The sequence below is a fragment of the Apteryx mantelli genome, chromosome 3 (assembly GCF_036417845.1).
Source record: "Apteryx mantelli isolate bAptMan1 chromosome 3, bAptMan1.hap1, whole genome shotgun sequence".
Taxonomy (NCBI): domain Eukaryota; kingdom Metazoa; phylum Chordata; class Aves; order Apterygiformes; family Apterygidae; genus Apteryx; species Apteryx mantelli.
This window is the reverse complement of record NC_089980.1, coordinates 58,930,790-58,949,610: the sequence shown is the minus strand read 5'-3', so window position 1 is coordinate 58,949,610 and position 18,821 is coordinate 58,930,790. Positions and strand designations below refer to the sequence as shown.

At 37.4% G+C, this 18,821-nt stretch overlaps 1 protein-coding gene across 1 annotated transcript in view; it reads right to left on the bottom strand.

The window, feature by feature from the left end:
- TBCE (tubulin folding cofactor E) overlaps positions 1 to 18,821 on the bottom strand; it is a 35,026-nt gene that overhangs the window by 1,768 nt on the left and 14,437 nt on the right. The window contains exons 5-15 of the mRNA XM_067293490.1: positions 16,206 to 16,294; positions 15,351 to 15,450; positions 14,132 to 14,234; positions 9,771 to 9,847; positions 9,399 to 9,494; positions 7,885 to 7,949; positions 7,730 to 7,794; positions 3,893 to 4,045; positions 3,053 to 3,206; positions 2,400 to 2,468; positions 1,241 to 1,300 (exon numbers count right to left, since the gene is read on the bottom strand). Coding sequence (XP_067149591.1) covers positions 1,241 to 1,300; positions 2,400 to 2,468; positions 3,053 to 3,206; positions 3,893 to 4,045; positions 7,730 to 7,794; positions 7,885 to 7,949; positions 9,399 to 9,494; positions 9,771 to 9,847; positions 14,132 to 14,234; positions 15,351 to 15,450; positions 16,206 to 16,294 — 1,031 coding nt within the window. The remainder of the gene's footprint in view (positions 1 to 1,240; positions 1,301 to 2,399; positions 2,469 to 3,052; positions 3,207 to 3,892; positions 4,046 to 7,729; positions 7,795 to 7,884; positions 7,950 to 9,398; positions 9,495 to 9,770; positions 9,848 to 14,131; positions 14,235 to 15,350; positions 15,451 to 16,205; positions 16,295 to 18,821) is intronic.

The following is an 18,821-nucleotide window of genomic DNA, read 5'->3' as shown; positions in this document are numbered from 1 at the left end:
AGTTCTAACACTGCAATAATGTCTTATGTATCTGAAATAACTGCTAATATCAATTTGAAATCAGTTTAATCTCTGGTGGATCAGACAGAATATGCTACTACTGTTTAAGTGCTTTGATTCCCCTATACCAAAATAAAGTGTTATGGCTTCATAATTTACCTTTTTTGGAGTTGGTATTTGAAACATAGTAAACTAAGTGACCTTTGGGACACAAACCAGTCAGTTTCTGACTACTTGTATCTGGCAGCTGTTCCTGATTGTTTTCATACCAGGAACCAGCACTCTCAGCATAAAGAAATGAATGTCAGTGCAACTAGTGCCATTCTCAGAAACATTACTATGTTAATTAGTCCCAAACAAATTGCCAAGAGAGTTGCATAGTGGTTTGTATTATGAAGTCAGTTACACAAAGGGATATTTTTTGTAATGGATCTTGAATGAGTAAGTAAGTGTTGTTTGTGCCAGAGGTGATACCTGTGTTTTCAAAAGATGTACTGGATATTTTGGTTAAACTTTCACTTCCTTTGAAGCTTTATCTAAAGGCACAGCAATAGTGAGTTATTCCTGTAATACTGCACATTGTACTTAGACAAATATTTTTCTATCAAACATTTTTGTAAAAGCTGTATCTGATTTTATGAAACTTGTGATAATAAATGTGATTTTTATTTTAGAATAAAGCTTGAGTAAGTCTTTTTTCTCATGCTCCAGTCTGATGCATCTTTCCAAAACTTCAGCTTTATTTAGCACAGAGTCTGTTCATTCTAGTTGTCACTACAGGCACTAAAACTTAACTTGAATATATAAATACAAATTTGATGAAGGTTAGAATCAGATTTCTCATTCAATGTATAAAATAGTAGATGTAAATATTGAGAATTGCAGACTAAAGTAGTTGGCTGTTAAAACTTCATGTTTTTGTTAAGTTAGCGTGGCCTCCACATTTCATACCAGGTAATTAGCCTTTGATTGCCTCAGACACATTAATCATGCAACCCGCAGCAGAGGTAGTCACACAAGCATCAACTTTGATTTTGGAACTGGATTGAAAGTAACTTGTAAAAGGGTTGGAAAAAAATGACTTTTTCAAACAAATTCTACCTTTGTCTTTCCTTTATAAGATAGAATCTTCAAGGGAGTAATTAGCTGACAATGCTGGAGGCAGCTGCCACCCTTTAATACAAACTTATTTGAAAAGAACTTACTATCAACTGCTAAAACAAGAGAAATGGCTCCTTACCTGGTAGCTTTTTCTCTAGTGGCTTCTGCTCAGGTTTGTCAGGACACTTAATTGTTAAAGCTAAAAAAAAGAACAGGCAGCATTAGTGAATGAACTTTAGGCCCTGTTCGGTCAGGAGCACAGAGAGTTTTTAGTGTGTTTTTTTTACACAAATATTGCTTCCCGCTCCTCAGCCCAATCTTCTCTTCAAAAAATGAGGATGTAGCCTGTATCTGAGCAGCTAAAATGCCATTTAACAGAGTGGCTCTTATTTTTTCAGAGAACTATTGAAGTAATTACATTTTCATTTATGTTCTTGAAAAATTAGGGAAAGCAAATGGTAAGTATTAAGGAGTTGCTTTAAAAATATTTAGTGCTCAGAAGGAATATTTGCATAAAACTTCTAGTTATTTTTTTAAAATAACCTGCAGTAGAAATGGCCTGCTCAGTTTAAAGCGGTTTTTTTGACCCTCAACATCTCAAAAGCACAGTATAAGTACCTTTTGAGGAAGAGTTATTAGCCTATTTTTTTTATTCAAAAATTAAGAAAGACTTTAGAAACTTTAAAAAAAGTTTTCTATTATGTCTAGTCAACTACATTCCTTGTTTTAGTTGGTCTTCCACCTAAACACACTATTAGAAGATACTGCCTTAAAAAACTATTTTGCCCATGGAGTGGAAAAAAAAAAAGTTCAGTTCTTCTATCATGCAGGAAACAATGACATGTGAATTTGTACATCTGGGATGTAACCTAATTTAAATATGTAAACAGCCCCAATACCAAAGCTACCCTTATTTTTCTCCACTTCCTGAAGTTAAAAAGTTGTTTAAAAAAAAAAAAAAAAAAATCAGTACCACAAAACAGTTCAGGATATTAAGGTTAAAATTTCAAATCTATTTCGGGCTGTAGAGGAGTCATTCACACCAGCAGGGTGGAATGCTGCATACCCCTATCCCCCACTAAGTCTTAATTAAGAAAATTATTCTAGAGGGATGGAACACAGAGAGGCTTTGAACTCTGTGATACATACAGTTCAGAGCAACAAAATTACACGTTACAATTCTGTGAGCTTGCAAAGGCCCTTCCACCCCTTATTCTCCATATACATCCTGGGAAGGCCAAGCTCATAACATATTTTAAATGGAGCAGCAATAATTTTGACCATTTTCAGCCTCTTACTCAGAAGCTGATTCTTCAGAGTCAAAGGCTGTTGTCTCTTCAGTTCTCCTTCTTCTGGTGCACCATATTCTGTGTGTGAAGGATAAAGTATATGTAGACATCAATCAAAAATTCAGAGACTGAACAACTAAACAGGAGACCTAAAAAGAGCAGTCTGGTACTGCTCAGGAACCAGGCATAAGTCTCTGTTGCCTCAGTTCCCTCAGCTGGGACACAGAGCACTGAAACACAGCAGGATCCAGGGCTGCTTCCTCGATCCTCAGCACCTAGCAGGGAGCCTGGGCAGGCACAGGGATGGCATGGACCAGGCAGCTGGCACACAGAGGTGGTGCATCACATTCCTGCTTTAAAAAAGGCCCAGCTGCAGACATGGGCTGCCCACTTGCCCATGGGGCTACGGGGAAACGCTCACAGGTTGCCTCTTGGGGCAGCGAGCCCGAGTTCCCAAAGCAGCGGTGCCTGGAAGGGTGCAGCACTTTGCGGCTGCCCCACAGCACTGAACACCAATTGCACATGGGGGCCTGCCTCAGGTGGGCTTTCTTAAGGCAGTAGGAGTACATGGACAAGCACCAAGGGGAAGGGAAGTAAACTGAAGAGAACAAACTAGCGCTACCCCAATGCCAGAAGGAAGTGCGTGCTTTAATTATACTTACTAAGGCAAAGCGATGGATATCTGGGATGGGCAGCAAGAAATTCTTCACTTGGTCTGTTTCTCTCTGGGTTCCAATGTCCACCAGCTGCTATCCAGTCATTTCCAAATATTTTGCGATAATCAAGCTCTGCTCCTTTCCTTTCAGCGGGAAGGATCTGTACTGACACAGGAATGGCCCACAGTATAATTATGCTGTCTTTCCCAAGAAGAAAATCTAATTCATGATACTGATTCCTTGCTATTACTTACTTCGATGTTCAGTACATTTTAAAGCTTTCAAGATTCTTACAAACTCTTCCTCCTCCAAGTACTGACTGATCCATATATGAATACATATTGCAACAATGTTACTTCATGATGCAAGAATGTTTTTAGCGCCATTTCTTGTAACTATAGAACAGATGCCACTTCTGCTCTCTTTTATGATAAACATTTGCTGGAAGTTTGATTTGGTTTAGATAATGCTATCTTCCTATTATAGAAGGCAAATGCTTTGTTTTTATTGCAGACACCGAAACAGATTTAACAATGCTTTTTTTTTTTTTGGCTAGCGTATGGCTTTGTTAACAGTCTTGCAATATCTGTAGGACTTTTGGGTGCTTGAAAAAAAACATTTCTCCATTTTGTCCTAGCCCTTACTGAGTTAGCAATGGTCATGAAAAGAGCTTGATCTACTCATCCTACCTACTGCACCATTTTCTACGAGATGGAATAGTCAGTACTTTACTTTTCCTGCACCCAGACAAACAATAATCTTAAAACAAACCGAGAACAAATCCTCACTCAATGATTTAAAAGTTTCACCTCCACTGCTTATGCAATTTGCTGAAAAATCACATACCTCAGACTTGTTCAAAACCTCCAGTTGACCTATCTTGGCAATAATTAGCTGTCTCAAGGTGTCGGGGTTCTTCTCTGTGTCCATCAAAGGGTTATTGTGACACTGCAGTGACTGCAAACTTGGCAGTTTATCAAGTTCATTGATAGATGACCACTGAAATGGAGGGGAACAGTCTTTTGAACAAACATAAAACACACAATTTCAGAACAATACACAGTAACACTGACTTTTCCTGTACAATGACCATGACTGAAACTATTCTTTTGGTTAACAGAACCAAGTACTTTCATCTTGTTCATTTAGGTAAGAAGAGAACTGCATTGCATTTAATTAAGTGAAAAATTAAACAGACCAGGAAGTACTCTGCACTTCAGATCATTAGTATTCTCCGAGTTTCTAGGATCTGGGGTGCATGCTTAGGCTAGACATAACATCATTGATTTTAATTGTACCACTTGAAGAGTTTATGTTAAATGAAGTGCCTTACTCATGCTCTCTGCTGCAATGGCCAGCTATAGAAACCCAGTAAGGAGAGGAGACAATGCAGGTGAGGCTGACTGGCCTGTAGGACCCAGGGAACTACAGGCCAGTCAGCCTCACCTGCATCCCTGGAACAGTGGTGGAGCAGCTCATCCTGGAGGCCATCTCCAAGCATGTGGAGGAAAAGAAGGTGATCAGGAGTAGTCAGCATGGCTTCACCAAGGGGAAATCATGCCTAACCAATCTGATAGCCTTCTATGATGGAATGACTGGCTGGGTAGATGAGGGGAGAGCAGTGCATGTTGTCTACCTAGACTTCAGCAAGGCTTTTGACACTGTCTCCCATAACATCCTCATAGGTAAGCTCAGGAAGTGTGGGCTAGATGAGTGGACAGTGAGGTGGATTGAGAACTGGCTGAATGGCAGAGCTCACAGGGTTGTGATCAGTGGCACAGAGTCTAGTTGGAGACCTGTAGCTAGCGGTGTCCCCCAGGGGTCAGTACTGGGTCCAGTCTTGTTCAACTTCTTTATCAATGACCTGGATGAAGGCACAGAGTGCACCCTCAGCAAGTTTGCCGACGATACAAAACTGGGAGGAGTGGCCGATACCCCAGAGGGCTGTGCTGCCATTCGGAGAGACCTGGACAGGCTGGAGAGGTGGGTGGAGAGGAACCTCATGAAGTTCAGCAAAGGCAAGTGCAGGGTCCTGCACCTAGGGAGAAATAACCCCATGCACCAGTACAGGTTGGGGGTTGACCTGCTGGAAAGCAGCTCTGCGGAGAAGGACCTGGGAGTGCTGGTGGACACCAAGTTAAGCATGAGGCAGCAATGTGCCCTTGTGGCCAAGAAGGCCAATGGCATCCTGGGGTGCATCAGGAAGAGTGTTGCCAGCAGGTCGAGGGAGGTTATTCTCCCCCTCTACTCAGCCCTGGTGAGGCCACATCTGGAGTACTGTGTCCAGTTCTGGGCTCCCCAGTACAAGAGGGATGTGGCACTACTGGACAGAGTCCAGTGAAGGGCTACAAAGATGATTAGTGGACTGGAGCATCTCTCTTATGAGGAAAGGCTGAGAGAGCTGGGCCTGTTTAGCCTGGAGAAGAGAAGGCTGAGAGGAGATCTTATCAATGTGTACAAGTATCTGAAGGGAGGGTGTCGAGAGGATGGGACCAGACTCTTTTCAGTGGTGCTGAGCGACAGGACGCGAGGCAACGGGCACAAACTGAAACACAGACGCTTCCATCTGAACAAGAAAAGGTTAAAGTTTTGTGGCAAGTAAGAGTTTCTTTTTCCATGTTACTGACTAAATAGAACAGGGAGGGGTTATATACATGTTACAGGGTGTATGGGAAAGTGCGGAAGAATGTCAAGGAAATAGGCGATGGAAGCTAGCCAGACCATTCCGTGGGAAAAGGAGCATCAACAGGACATGTTGACCCATAGCCATGTAGCTGGGCCTATGCCAGTGTGGTGTGCACCTGGGCTTTGACTCGAGATTAGCGATGAGTTCAATGTGCCCACTGCGCATGTGTATAGTACACAAAAACCACGTATAGTGCCCCCCCGGTGTTCCTCACCATGGACCGACGCTCAACGGTGCCAGGGACTCTCCTGCTCCTTTATTGCTTCGATCGGGAAATCGCTGGGGAACCCCCACTCAGACGCAGAGGTAATAAACGCTCGGTATCAACCTTAGTGTGCCTTGTGTTTGTGTATCTGTTCCTGCCGGGAGTCCAGGCATCGCCCCCGCCAGACCCTTACACAGGGTTAGTTGAAAAGTAATATAAAGAAAGTAAAAACCCTCTCTGTTCTATCATACTCCTTAAGTATGATAGAACTTACTCTTTCTATAAAAGAAAGCTGCCAAGATCTTGGGAAGCAAAAGTCTACCAAGAGAGTATCTTAATAGATATTTGTTTCAGAGCAGAAGGGCTTATGACAGAAGCAGCAATCCTCATGTTAGGGAAAAAAGGCCTCAAGTTTGAGTTCATCAAACAAAAACAGAGGCACTGCAAGTGCAGTAGACAGGGCTGACAGCAAGGGGAGAAGTGACACTAGACTGGGACACAGCCTGTGCCTGTGTTCCCTCTCACAAGCCTTCCTAGCAATTACACCCTCTGTGACCACAGGCCCCAGACCACTGTCAGAATGCACCCAGGAACAAGTAGAGGTACCTCAGAGCCCTGTAACCTCCTCCGCTTTACATGGCCACAGTGGCATTTGAGTACAAACCCAGCTGACACCTGTCATCACAGATTACTACACTATGAGTATTTTTCTTGAGTTTCATACAAGGTTTTGCTAATGCCAATGTACAAGTTCCTTTTTGAGAAAAGCAAAGCCATTGAAACCCTAACTTGATACAAAAAGAAATTCATGCACATTTAATACTCTAATGCCCCAATATGCCCATAAAACATACCATGCAGCTAGGTCCTACCGGCTCTTGTCCCTCTCGGGACCCAAAGTGAAAATGGCATGGGCCACCTACCTTAGCTCTGCAATTTGTGATTTTCCTAAGGATACGGCCCTGTCGGTTGTGGTGAGCCAACCTAACTGCTCGCTGCTGCTAGAAGGGGGAAAGACTTCACACCCCCACCTTGCTCCCGCCTCCCCAACCTGCCATTGACACGTGCTGGCTCTGGCATTGATGGGCTCCTTGCGAGACGCTTCAGCTGAGTCACCCAGCTAAGAACTATCCAGGTTAGTTATCTGCCAAGCGTGGGAGGTACAGAAGTTCACAGACAGACCTAATGAGCAATGGAGAGATGGAAGGGAAGGGGCAAGACTGCATGTACAGCAAGTACAAAGGAAAGAAAGGGGACGCACGGTAAATCAGGACCTGCCCTTTGCAGTGACAGCAAGCAATAGATTGGCATAGCTGCCCATGCCACTTTAGCTAAAAATAAATAAATAAATAAATAAAAATTCCACATTCTACCTCCACCCTCTGGAATGAGGAACTTAACTGCTTAACTGCAGCAGATCAATGACAAAAAAATATATGCAGTGAAAAATAGTTTTGAAAACAGATTGGAAAACAGCATTATCATATCTTTTTTAATTGTGTAAATATAAAATTAAACTACATAGCTTCTTGATTCTACTTCAGATACTGAAAGACAAGAGGAATTATGAGGTAGCTGAGGGATAGGACTAGCTAACATAAACACTCTTAACTGAGACTCCAAGAAACTTTTTTTAAATCTAGATTATCCTTCTTTGTTGATGAAAGAAATCAACAGTTGTCTCAAGATCTTATGCATATAATGAAAGAAATAAAAAAAAAAGAATTGTAAGTTATTCCTAAACAAATATATACATATTAAGACAATGCAGAACTATCAAAATCTAACCTACCTGTGATATTTTATTGTCATTTATTGCAAGGCGTTTTAATGAAGGAAACATTTTAGTCTTGCATCCTAGGGAAAAGAGTAAGTTTACAAGACAATAATGAAAACTTCAAATAAACAGTATGATAAAGCTATAAACAAACTGCTTCTTTTACATACCAAATCCAGCATCAGGAAAGTGTATAGAAGATATTCCAGTGTTTCTAAGTATTACCTGTTCTAATCTGCAATTTAACAGATACAATGATTACTATATTTGGTATGGAAAGTTTTTTGTAAAAAAAAAAAAAAAAGTACTTTTTTTTTTAAACAAGACTCTAATAAACTTTTGATATGATGCATTACAACTGACAAATTAACAGCAGCTTCACAGCCAATATCCAGACTTCATCAGGGTGTTCAGGGAATAAATCTTTCAGGGAACATGTGCAATAGTTTCAAATTTTCAAAATGACTCCTGGACTTAAAAGGAGTGATTTTCCAAATGATTTTTTTAAATAGCTTGTTGATTCCTCATAGTTGCTATTTTGGTGTGAAGCCCAAGATAATAACTCTGTCAATTAGCAAGACTACCTTATTAGTCCTACAATTTTCCAGTCACTGTAATTGAAGTACTCTAAAAAGGAAGGAAGAAACACCAGTTTTGCCTGGATAGTAAGCCCAAGAGCAGAAAATCATAGCTCAAAGACCAAAAATACCATTAAGACACTGCTACTGAGAATACAGTAAAGCAGAGAAATCTGAGTAAAGGATATTACCACAGACAATCTTTTAAGAAAGTGAAAAATACATTTATCTAAGACACTAAGGGAATTATATCTTTTTTTTTTCTTTTTTTTTTTTTTTTTAACATTTTGAGGAACATCTCTTTCAAAGTTTTTAAACCATCCCCAGAAAGCACTGAAAATTCCCCCCCCCAAAAAAGAGTGCTTATGTGGGGGACACACAAATATAAACATAGTGACACACTTCTACCAGTATAGTGACAACAGTAACCTTCACCATAGTTAATGACCAAGAGATGACAGAGAAGGGGGAAGAATCATTGCTACACTTTTTTTTTTTTTATCTCCCTCTAATCCCTTTTTGTTTTGTTTTGCAAGGGAAAAATACGCAGACAGCATGGGTATAAGCTGCTCATGGAAACTATCTGCCACCAAGGATCGTTAGCGTGCCGGCCTCAAGAGCAACACGTTCCAACAAACTGCCCTCCAGCCTTCTGCAGGCTGGCCCAGCGGCTGTGCTGCTGCTAACGAACCTGCCCTGCACTGTCACGCTCAGAGCACTGCACTGTCCTCAGAATAAGAAGCCATTTCCACAGCTCCTTTGCTTTGGCAATCCACACAAACTCTACAGGCCTGTCATCTTGGATAAAACTCTGTACATGCACATATACAACGAACTTAGTAATGTGACGAATCACTTCAGTTTCGTAAGCAAACAATAAAGTTAAAAAATGTCTTACTATACAACAAAAATAAGATTATGCTAAAATAGTTCAATTAAATCAATTAGTTACTCTCCTCAAGAGGAAAAAAATGCCTTTATTTCAAGAATTCGTAAACCTTCTATGCAACATCAATATTATCATACTTCAGTCAAAAAAAGCTATGGAGACAAATGAATATCCAGGACAAGATAAAGAATTTCCAGCAGATTTGTTTAATAGCTACCTGGGAAGATGTGCTATTAGATGCAGTTGATTTCCATCCAGTAATTGGTTGTCTGAAAGGTCTAACAACTTCAGGGTCTGCAGAACATTTTCAGGCCTGCAACATTAAAAAACAAAACAAAACACAAAAGCAGAACATTTAAAGTTATTTTCTAATGAAAACAATGATTTTCTAAGTATATAACTGCACGCAAATAAATGTGTACATATATAAATGTTTTAAAGTACATCATGTGAAATTCCCACCATTTATTTTACAATTATATCATGTGATGTAAACATTACAGGAATCTAATTTGAGGTTTATCTGCTGCATAACTTTAGAGTACATCAGCCACAAGAGACTGACTTATGCTCATGTTACTCTTCTTACCTTTTCAAAACTGTAATATTATTAGAAGTAAGGTACAATTCTTCAAGTGCTGGCCATCCTGGAGCACAAAGAAGAACCTAAGAGCAAAACTTCATTTAATATAACCAATGTTGGGAAAAATTATTCCAGAAATCATATTTTATACAGATTTATTTAGAATGTGTTCAGACCAAGCCATAGTTCTCAAAAACAGAGAAATAAGTATTACAAATTGCCTAGCCCTTTCTTTCTTCCAACTGGCTCCTTCCTGTGTCTGTATCTACTAGCACAGATGAAGTCAGAAGGCTTCTCTACAGCACAAGGCTTACTGATCCAGGCTTGAGGCATCTTGTAATAACTTTACACTATCATGTCACCAGAATTTTTTTTGAACCCCATTTGAAATTTTCCTTTTGGTTCCCAAAATGGAGAATCTTGGGGAAAAAATATTAGTGTTAACTGAGCAATGTTTCTTACATAGAAGACTCTGAAAGTGTTCCACTGTTATCTGTAGAGCTACCTTAAACTACACTGATCTTGAAACTGAGTTTATTTTATTCAATAGTCTTGAAGAGATCAGATATGCCCTATTACGAGATGAATAACTGGCAATATAAATTCTACCACTAATGGCTTTTGAACTTCTACACATCCCATCAGGACTGACAAACTTTAAATGTTATAATTTATCAGAGCTTCAAGGCTTCTCTGTCATGGGACTGTGCCAGCACATGAAACCACTAAAATCCAAGAAATTGCAGTAAGTCAGCATATAACATGAAGTTTTCAAGTATGCTCAAGAACATAAATTAGTTCAACAAGGCTGCAAATTCAACCAAAATACATTTGTTCTAAATTTTATGTCCTGAAATTACTACATAAAAATGATAATTTTACTTAAAGTCAAATAAGTAAATAAAGTAAAAGCAGATCCAAGGTTTTGGGGGCATAGAGACACAGACATACACATGCACAGCAGAATCATCTAAGACCCATTTTCACATGAAACTAGGTTACAAAGCAGTGAAGTTCAGTGATCAAATTCAACTTGTTATGGATATAGCTAACTGATTCTCCACTATCCTAGCCACCAAAATTCCTCCTCTCGTCAACTCTTCTTCACTCTTAGTTACATTTTGTTCTGTACAGCAAATATCAAGACTGAGACCTTTTCAAGTTGCAGCACAGAAACATCAATATTCTATCTCTTTCAATTTGTATACAGTGATTCCCAGGGTCAACAAGACAGACCAAAAAAAGCTTATCTATCCCCCCAAAACGCATGCTAGAGATGTGGAAGCCTGAAAGGAAGTCTGCAAATGAATAGAAAATTGAGGTATATCAAGGAGCGCTCAAAGATTAAGGCAATAGCAGAAAAAGTGAACAAATTATTTGCATGTTGACTATAGAGGACCTTCGCAGGATTCCCACACAAAAGCCTTGCTTTGTGTTGGATGAAATCGAAAAACTGCATCAAACGGACATATCAGAAGGCTTTTCAATAGACTGACCAAATGACTAGCAAATTGCCAAATTTTCCACTACTGCGTAAAACTCTCTATGTGCAGGAACAGAAGTTCACAAATCTGATACCAAATTAATACTCAGGAAAGATTAGGAGCTATAGATAATTTGGCGGGGAGTTTAGGAGGAAGAGTTAATGGAATAGCCACTGCTGATCAAAAAAGCAAAATGGAAATCCAGGACTTATTGTAAAAGAAATAAAAACAACAAGAAATAATTTGTCACCATGTAAGTCCATGATGTTCCTGTATGTTTAGTCTTTTCATCTCAGGAAGCATATAGTATAAATGGGAAAAGTACAAAGAAGCATAACAAGAACCATCAAGGCTATGAAATAGGGCATAGCTATTCTCAGGTTCTTGCATAAAAATATATAAGGAATTATTAAATGAAATTATCAGGCAGCAAGATCAAAAACCAAAAAGTGGTATTTTTCATACAGCACATAATTAAACTCAATGTTAAAAGATACGGATACCAAAATTTTTTAATGATTCTTAATACAATTGGATAAATCATGAAACAAAAATCCACTAGTTAAACTGACTAGACTAATTAAATACAGATTATAGGCTCCAGCTCAGTGCTTGCCCACTGCCAGTAATTTTTTCCCAAATACCTGCTACTTGCCAGTGTCAGAAACATGACATTGCATCTCTGATCTAACCCAGATTTTTCTTTTACCCTGTATGATAATGGGTAATTTTATAAATATTTTAGTTTGAGAATAGAATGACAAATATAAGAGTATGATCTAAATCACCAATGAGAAAAAAGTAGGCTTTGGAAGCCATAAATATAAATTCCTCTCAAACCTATTAATTCAGTTTCTATTTCAATGGTTTCTAACTAGAAGATATTTTACAGCACATCTTTGCCGCCAAAGATTATATACTATGTTTTACACAACCAATGGACAATAATACAGTATTAAGCTCTTTTAGTGACATATTAATAGAAGTCTCAGATGTGTTTAGACCTTGAGCTATGCATTTAATATATTAATGAAAGAACTTTTTGAAAACTGATGCTCCAGATATGTAAATATGGAGTTATATATAATCAGGAGAACAGTTTTTGGTAAGCATGTCCTTCTACTGTGAAAATTATTTCATAATAGAAGAACAAGTGGAAAATATAAGCTGTCTCTTGTTTTTTAAACTATCCTACAACATATAAGCCATATATATGGCAATAAGTTATTTTGAAATGCTGATCACCTTTAGGTTATTTTCATTTTAATCAAAACATTTCTAGGATTTTCAGATTTTGCTCATATTCCCATTGACAGTTACTGTATTTCTACATTACCTGGATAATGAACATTTTCTATTAAAAAGTTGAATTTTCAAAGTAACTCCTGATATAGCTTAAGCAATAGTATAAAAAGTGGTTTGTTCACAGAGTATTAGTGACAGGTAGGTCTGTTTATTTTTTCCCTTTGATTGGCTGCCCAGGAACACAACTTTTAAGCATAGGCTTGTGTCTACCCACCCATGAGGGAATGACTGAGACAAATTTTAATATTCTAAAACAGAATTCTGAACTAAGACTAAAAATGTCTTTACCATCTATGGTGAGTTGTCAGCTAGAGCAGAGTTGCAAAACCAAATACAAAGGCCAAGTAATTTTAAATTGCTCTTACTAACCTGGGGCTTCTTTTGGAAACTTGGTCACCCATAGAGAACTCTTGTCTGCACGAAGCAATCTTGCGAGAAGTTCCCATCACTGTGACCCCCCTTTCAGCCACCCTGGCATTGACAAGAGCTGCTGGCAGCTGCCAACATTTTAAACACCACAATGCAAAGACTTACTCTGATGAGCACTAGACAACATTTAAAGTGCTTGCAACCACTTAGTTCTTCAATTCACTTCAGTGTTCATATTGCTGCTATTATGGGAGGATCATCAGTTGTCCTAGCATACATTCCCACTGATGGTTTAAGAGCATGGCAAATGGGCACTAAACAAAAATACAGCAGTGACCCTCCTCCTGCCTTGCTGCTACAGAGAAGAGAATGAAAACATTGCTAATCCCTACTATTTAACTTAAACACCAATTTTTGCAAGTGCTTTACTACTGTATAGTAGCTGACAGTAAAAATTTGAAAATTCAGCTAATTTCATAATGCAGTGTACATGATAAAATTTGTCTCTGTGAAATCCAAATAAGGAGATGGAATTTACAAAGCATTTTAAGTAACATGGCACTAGCAAGATGTGCTTTCTAGGCCTTGTCTCTGAAAAAAGGCCCATTGCTAACATCTTTGCCAACAGGATGACCTCCTTGATTAGACAAGATATTATGGGAAAGTCATTTAAATGTTTGCATGTTTCAGTCCCAGAAACAGCTCAGAGCTTTGTTTATTCAGTGCTATATCTGTGTTACATATAACCAGGTATCGTGTATTTCAAGCGTTCTCGGTAGGTGCAAAGATACTAGGCCCATTTCATCCTGAGGCAAAGTGACGTCAAATAGGTATTTCATGTCAAATTAATATGTTCTTTCTGTTGTTTGCCATTGTTCTATTATATGATTTAGAATATAGCTAAATCCTTAGTAACTACAAGGAAACAAAGAGTTTTCTTTATCACAGACCCTTGGGACATGAAGTTATATTATACTTCAAGTGCTTTATCTTGACTATGTAATTTACAAATGTAAATGAAGTTAAATGTTTCTCATTAGGCTCATGCGCCAATATAACTAACTGTATTTCCAACTAACACAGAGCATCTTTTCTAAGGATGACGGATCGCATTTTAGAAGAATTATATAATGCATAAATGTTTAGCGTGCTTTGCTTGTCTCAAAAACCTAATGATATAAATAAAAACAAAACAAGGAAAGTTATTACCTCTGTCCATGTTATCTCAGTTTGATTAAGTGCCAGAATCCTCAATTTTAAAAATACACTGGATACAGAAATCGATGTCGATGGAAATTTCATTTTGTTTTCACTGTGTAAAGAGAATAATTCTTAACACAAAATTAAATAAATGCAATTATTCTTTAAATCACTAATTTGGAATTAAGTATTAAGGACAAAATCAATTATACATGTTTTTTTTTTTTTAATCACTGCCAAGATTCCACATATTTAAAAATATAAAACATCCTACAAGTTCTATTCAAACCTGCTCCTTCCTAATTTTACCTTTCTTCTTTGTGAATGAATATTTATTCCTCATCTGTGGCTTCCCCCTCTTTTCTTCCCTAAGTTTTGAATATGAAAAGAATTATCATCATTAATATTAAATGAAACAAAGTCAAATCTGGGGCTTAAACTCCTTGGTGCTGATCAAAAATTAAGAGTCTAATTGACTATCCAGACACCAGTAAAACAAAAGGATATAAAACTCACTCTCAATAGCAAAATATCACTATCAAATAGTTGAAAGATTCTGAAACAGCCAGTCTTTAAATTAGCTTTCATTTTTTCCTCCCCCAAAAAATGTTTATTTCTTTCCTAAGATCTTTTCTACCTGAATATTTTTACAAAAATCTCTCAGTGTAGTTATATATTTACAGCATAATTTTCTCCCTTTAGATTCAAGCTCTCAGAGAGTTTGTGGAAGAGTTTTATTCTCTTTCCAACATCCTCTGTAAATTTTAGTCTACAGTCTCCCCCGGCTAAGGAGCCAATTTGCATAAATTTGATGAAATCTGTCATGTAGAACACATTGACAAATGCCTGAATTCCTGCAAATTTGATTTGACTGAAATCTGTATTCTAACATTTTTCAGGCAACTGTAATTTTACTAATTTTACACTACTCAGGTGAGCATCCATCTGTCCCAAGCCCTTTTCCAGAATTTAGTTTTACATAGATGCTAAACTCCTAAGGTCCAAGGCCTTTCCTTGAAAGGAGCTGTCTGGAAAATACAGCACACACAAGAAGTTTAAGGACAAGATTAAAAAAAACAAAAAAACAGTATTAAGGAACTTAACTCCTATTAAAATGAGTATAGAAACATCCAGTTACCCTTTGAAAGCTGAACCCATAGCCTGAAGCACCACTTCTTTCTTATCCCTATCCCCAAAGGAAGAGAAACCTAAACATTAATATTTATACCTGATATTAAGTGTCTCCAGATTTGGAACTTGAGAAGCAATATCTGTTACGGTTTCCCAAGATGACATCAGATTTTTTGATAGATTTATATGGCTAATATCTGAAATTTCGTATTAAGAAAAGAAACTTATCTCAAATCTGGACTTCATTTTCCAGAAATTAGAATTAGGTGTTAGTTTTGTACCAAATTAACAGAAATAGAATACACTTGTTTGGGCTAATGGAGGAAATCTACTCTACTTTACAAAACTACTCTTCTCTCTATAAGAATCTACTGCTCAATTGTCGTAAATTGTATCTCAAGTTCTGGTATGGAAATAGCTTACGGTTGTTAGAAAAGAGCTTATCTTTACAAATTCTGAAGTAGATTAATTTCTGTATTAACATAGGAATTCTTATGCAGTCTTGATGAATGAACAAATAACTCCTGCTGTGTATTTTGGTAACATCACTATAACAAGCAGTATTTTGAATACATAATTTATTATGTATTCACAACCTCTGGTGCCTACAGAATATTCCAATTGTATTTTTATGGGGTTTTCTATTCTACAGTCAAACAAGAAAAATCCCTTTACTGGATACTTCTGAAGTTGCAGTCATAGTACCAACTTATGACAATATTTCCATTTTTTCCCACAATCTGTATTCAAAAAAAAAAAAAAGGAGGTTTCTACTTTTTAACTAAGTAAACATTGAATTAAGCTTCCAAATACAGAAAAACAATTCTAAAAATATATTTTTGACAGAAGGATACAAATATAGTTCCCCATTCCTTGAAGTGAATAACTTGGAATGCTAACGTATGTACTTATTTGTGGTATCACATAATACAGCACCTTCAGAAAAGGATACTAGCACATGTTCTGCTGATTTCCTCTTTCTGACCAGCATGGCTCACAGCACATTCACGCACTGAGATATCTACCAGTTGGTTCAGCTGGCTAAATGAGAAATAACATTCTGTTACCTTATCTTCCACTAGAAATAAATACATTATATAAGCCTTTGGTTTTACAACTAAATAATATTCTTTTCACAAATATCATCTTTTTTAGAATTAACACTACACAATCTGCTGTACTGTCTATCTTTCTTACTTGAAAGCAGACATATCTCATCTACTTTCTGCCTTGGCATTACTACCACAAAATAGGTCTGGATGAGCTAAAAAGAAAAGAAAAAAAAGATCTCATCCAACACAGAGTAACCAAACAGACAAAATGCAGCTATGCAAGTTGGAATTTAGTTAGGACTTCCAAGTTAATTAGATTTCCTGCAGTATTTTTTGCAAGTGGCTCTAAGTTATTTGGGTATTTTTTATGTCACTAAAAAAAAAAAAAGGCATTTTCAACCGCTTAGTACCTTCTGGAGACAAAGCAAGAACTTTTGCAGATTATCAGCTCAGCAAGGAGACTGCCACCTACTGAACTCGCACCTCTCTGGTGCTGGAGATCATTACCAACCTATACACATCATTACTTTACTTCCTTCTTTCTCATCCCCTCATAAATGAGCAAAAACATGATAAACGAGCATGACATGAACTGACTGAAAAACTTCCTCACTAGTAGTACAGCAACTTTTTGCCTTCCCTCTCTTAGTTACATAGTTATTACTTATATGAGTTAAAAAGAATAAGGAATACCATACAATATTCAAAAAATATTAAAACCCATTTATTTAAAAAGGACCACGATTGTGTAAAATTTTCATGATATTGGCAATCATTAATCTCATTCATTCTTTCCCCAAATATCATCACTTCTTACTTTATGAAATTAAGTTAAGGATTGCGAGCACTCAAATAAGGCATAATCCCTGTTCCTATGCATAAAACATGTAAATTATGAAGCCACGATACTGAGATTTCTAGGGTGTCTTCCACCACAGTGCAGTTCTGCTTAGTTTTTGAGGTAGGACAAGATTATATGCAAGGTAGCAGGAAAACTCAAGTTAAAGCCCTTCCTAACACTACCATTTCCTCTCAGTAAAAATATAAATCAGCAGTATTAACAGAAGTTACATGGAAGAAACACTAAAAACGACACTGACATTTACACATCAAAAGCTGTTAAAGAAGCAAAATCCTCATGTACCTGAATAATTTAGAACATATTTAATGTCTTTAAAATTTGTCACTTACATAAACTACTAGCAAGAAACGCAGAATACAAGCATGTAACAAAGTTGTTATATTTCAAATGCTACTTTATAATCAGAGTGATACTTTCACTTTTAGATAAGTTTTGGAGAGTTATCAAGTTAGCTGTAAAAAAATCCTCTAATATGCAACTAAGATGTTATTTTACCATGAAAACTTTCACAGCTCTAACTTACTTTTTTTCATGTATTAACTTTAATGAATTTGAATGTCTTCCTCCAATAAAATGACTTTGAGTGTTTGGAATCCAACACATTGTTGCTTAAATTAGATTTACATCATGACAGGCAATAGATAAGGACTTAAAAAAAAATCAAAAATAGTAGATAAATATTTTATACTGTAGGCCCCTCCCAACTGTACAAAAAGACTAACTGACTATGTGCTTGTGTGCCAATGAATATTTAAAAACAGAAGCAAACTTAAAATTCCAAATTAAAAAGAAATATTGAAATAAAATTAATGGTGAAAATATCAACAAGCAGTTGAAGGGGGCTATTAACCCAACACTGAGTATTATAAATGCAACTTAATTTAAAAGAAGTCTGAACGTAAAGTTATGAAACACATGATTGAGGGATATGAGCCATCTTAACTCTGTGCTATCAGGATCTTCAGTTTACCATCCATTCACTGAAATCTCATGTATAAGTCATATATCTGAATAGTCTGTAGTATTAAATCGCCTGTCCTCCACCAATCTCAGTAACATGATATTTATCCTTCAGCAGAAACCCCTCCTCTGTCCTGCAGTAATGCCATGTTAAAATAAAACAAAAAACAACATAATTAGGCACTGCAGTATCTGCAGACCCAAAGTTATTTGAACGCAGCTTGTGTGCAAGATTTTGATTAACTTAACAAGAAATTTAAGAGTAACTGTTATTCTGTTACCTAATTATTAGGGGCAAGAAAGCCTGACATTTCACCTAAACCAGTCTAACTACAGATTGCTGCCAAAAGAGAAAAGCATCTTGTTCCCCCATGTGCATTCTCCGCATTTTCTAACCTGGCAACTGTATGGCTGCTAGGCACATTGAATCAACTCGCTGATTCAATGGAAACCTAACCCATCAAAGAAAGAATGGTTTTACACCCGGTCATCGAGCTCACTCGGCTCACCTTTCGGTTCTATAAGCACCAGATCTGGTGTCCACGTAAACAGCAGACACAGACAGAGAAAGGGGCAAGCAAAGTTGTCTCTTTTGGCAGCAGCTCACAATCACATCAGATTAAATATTATGTGAAATCAGAATCCGTATCAGAATTCTTAAGTGATCTACTTTACTTCTCCAACAAATTTATTT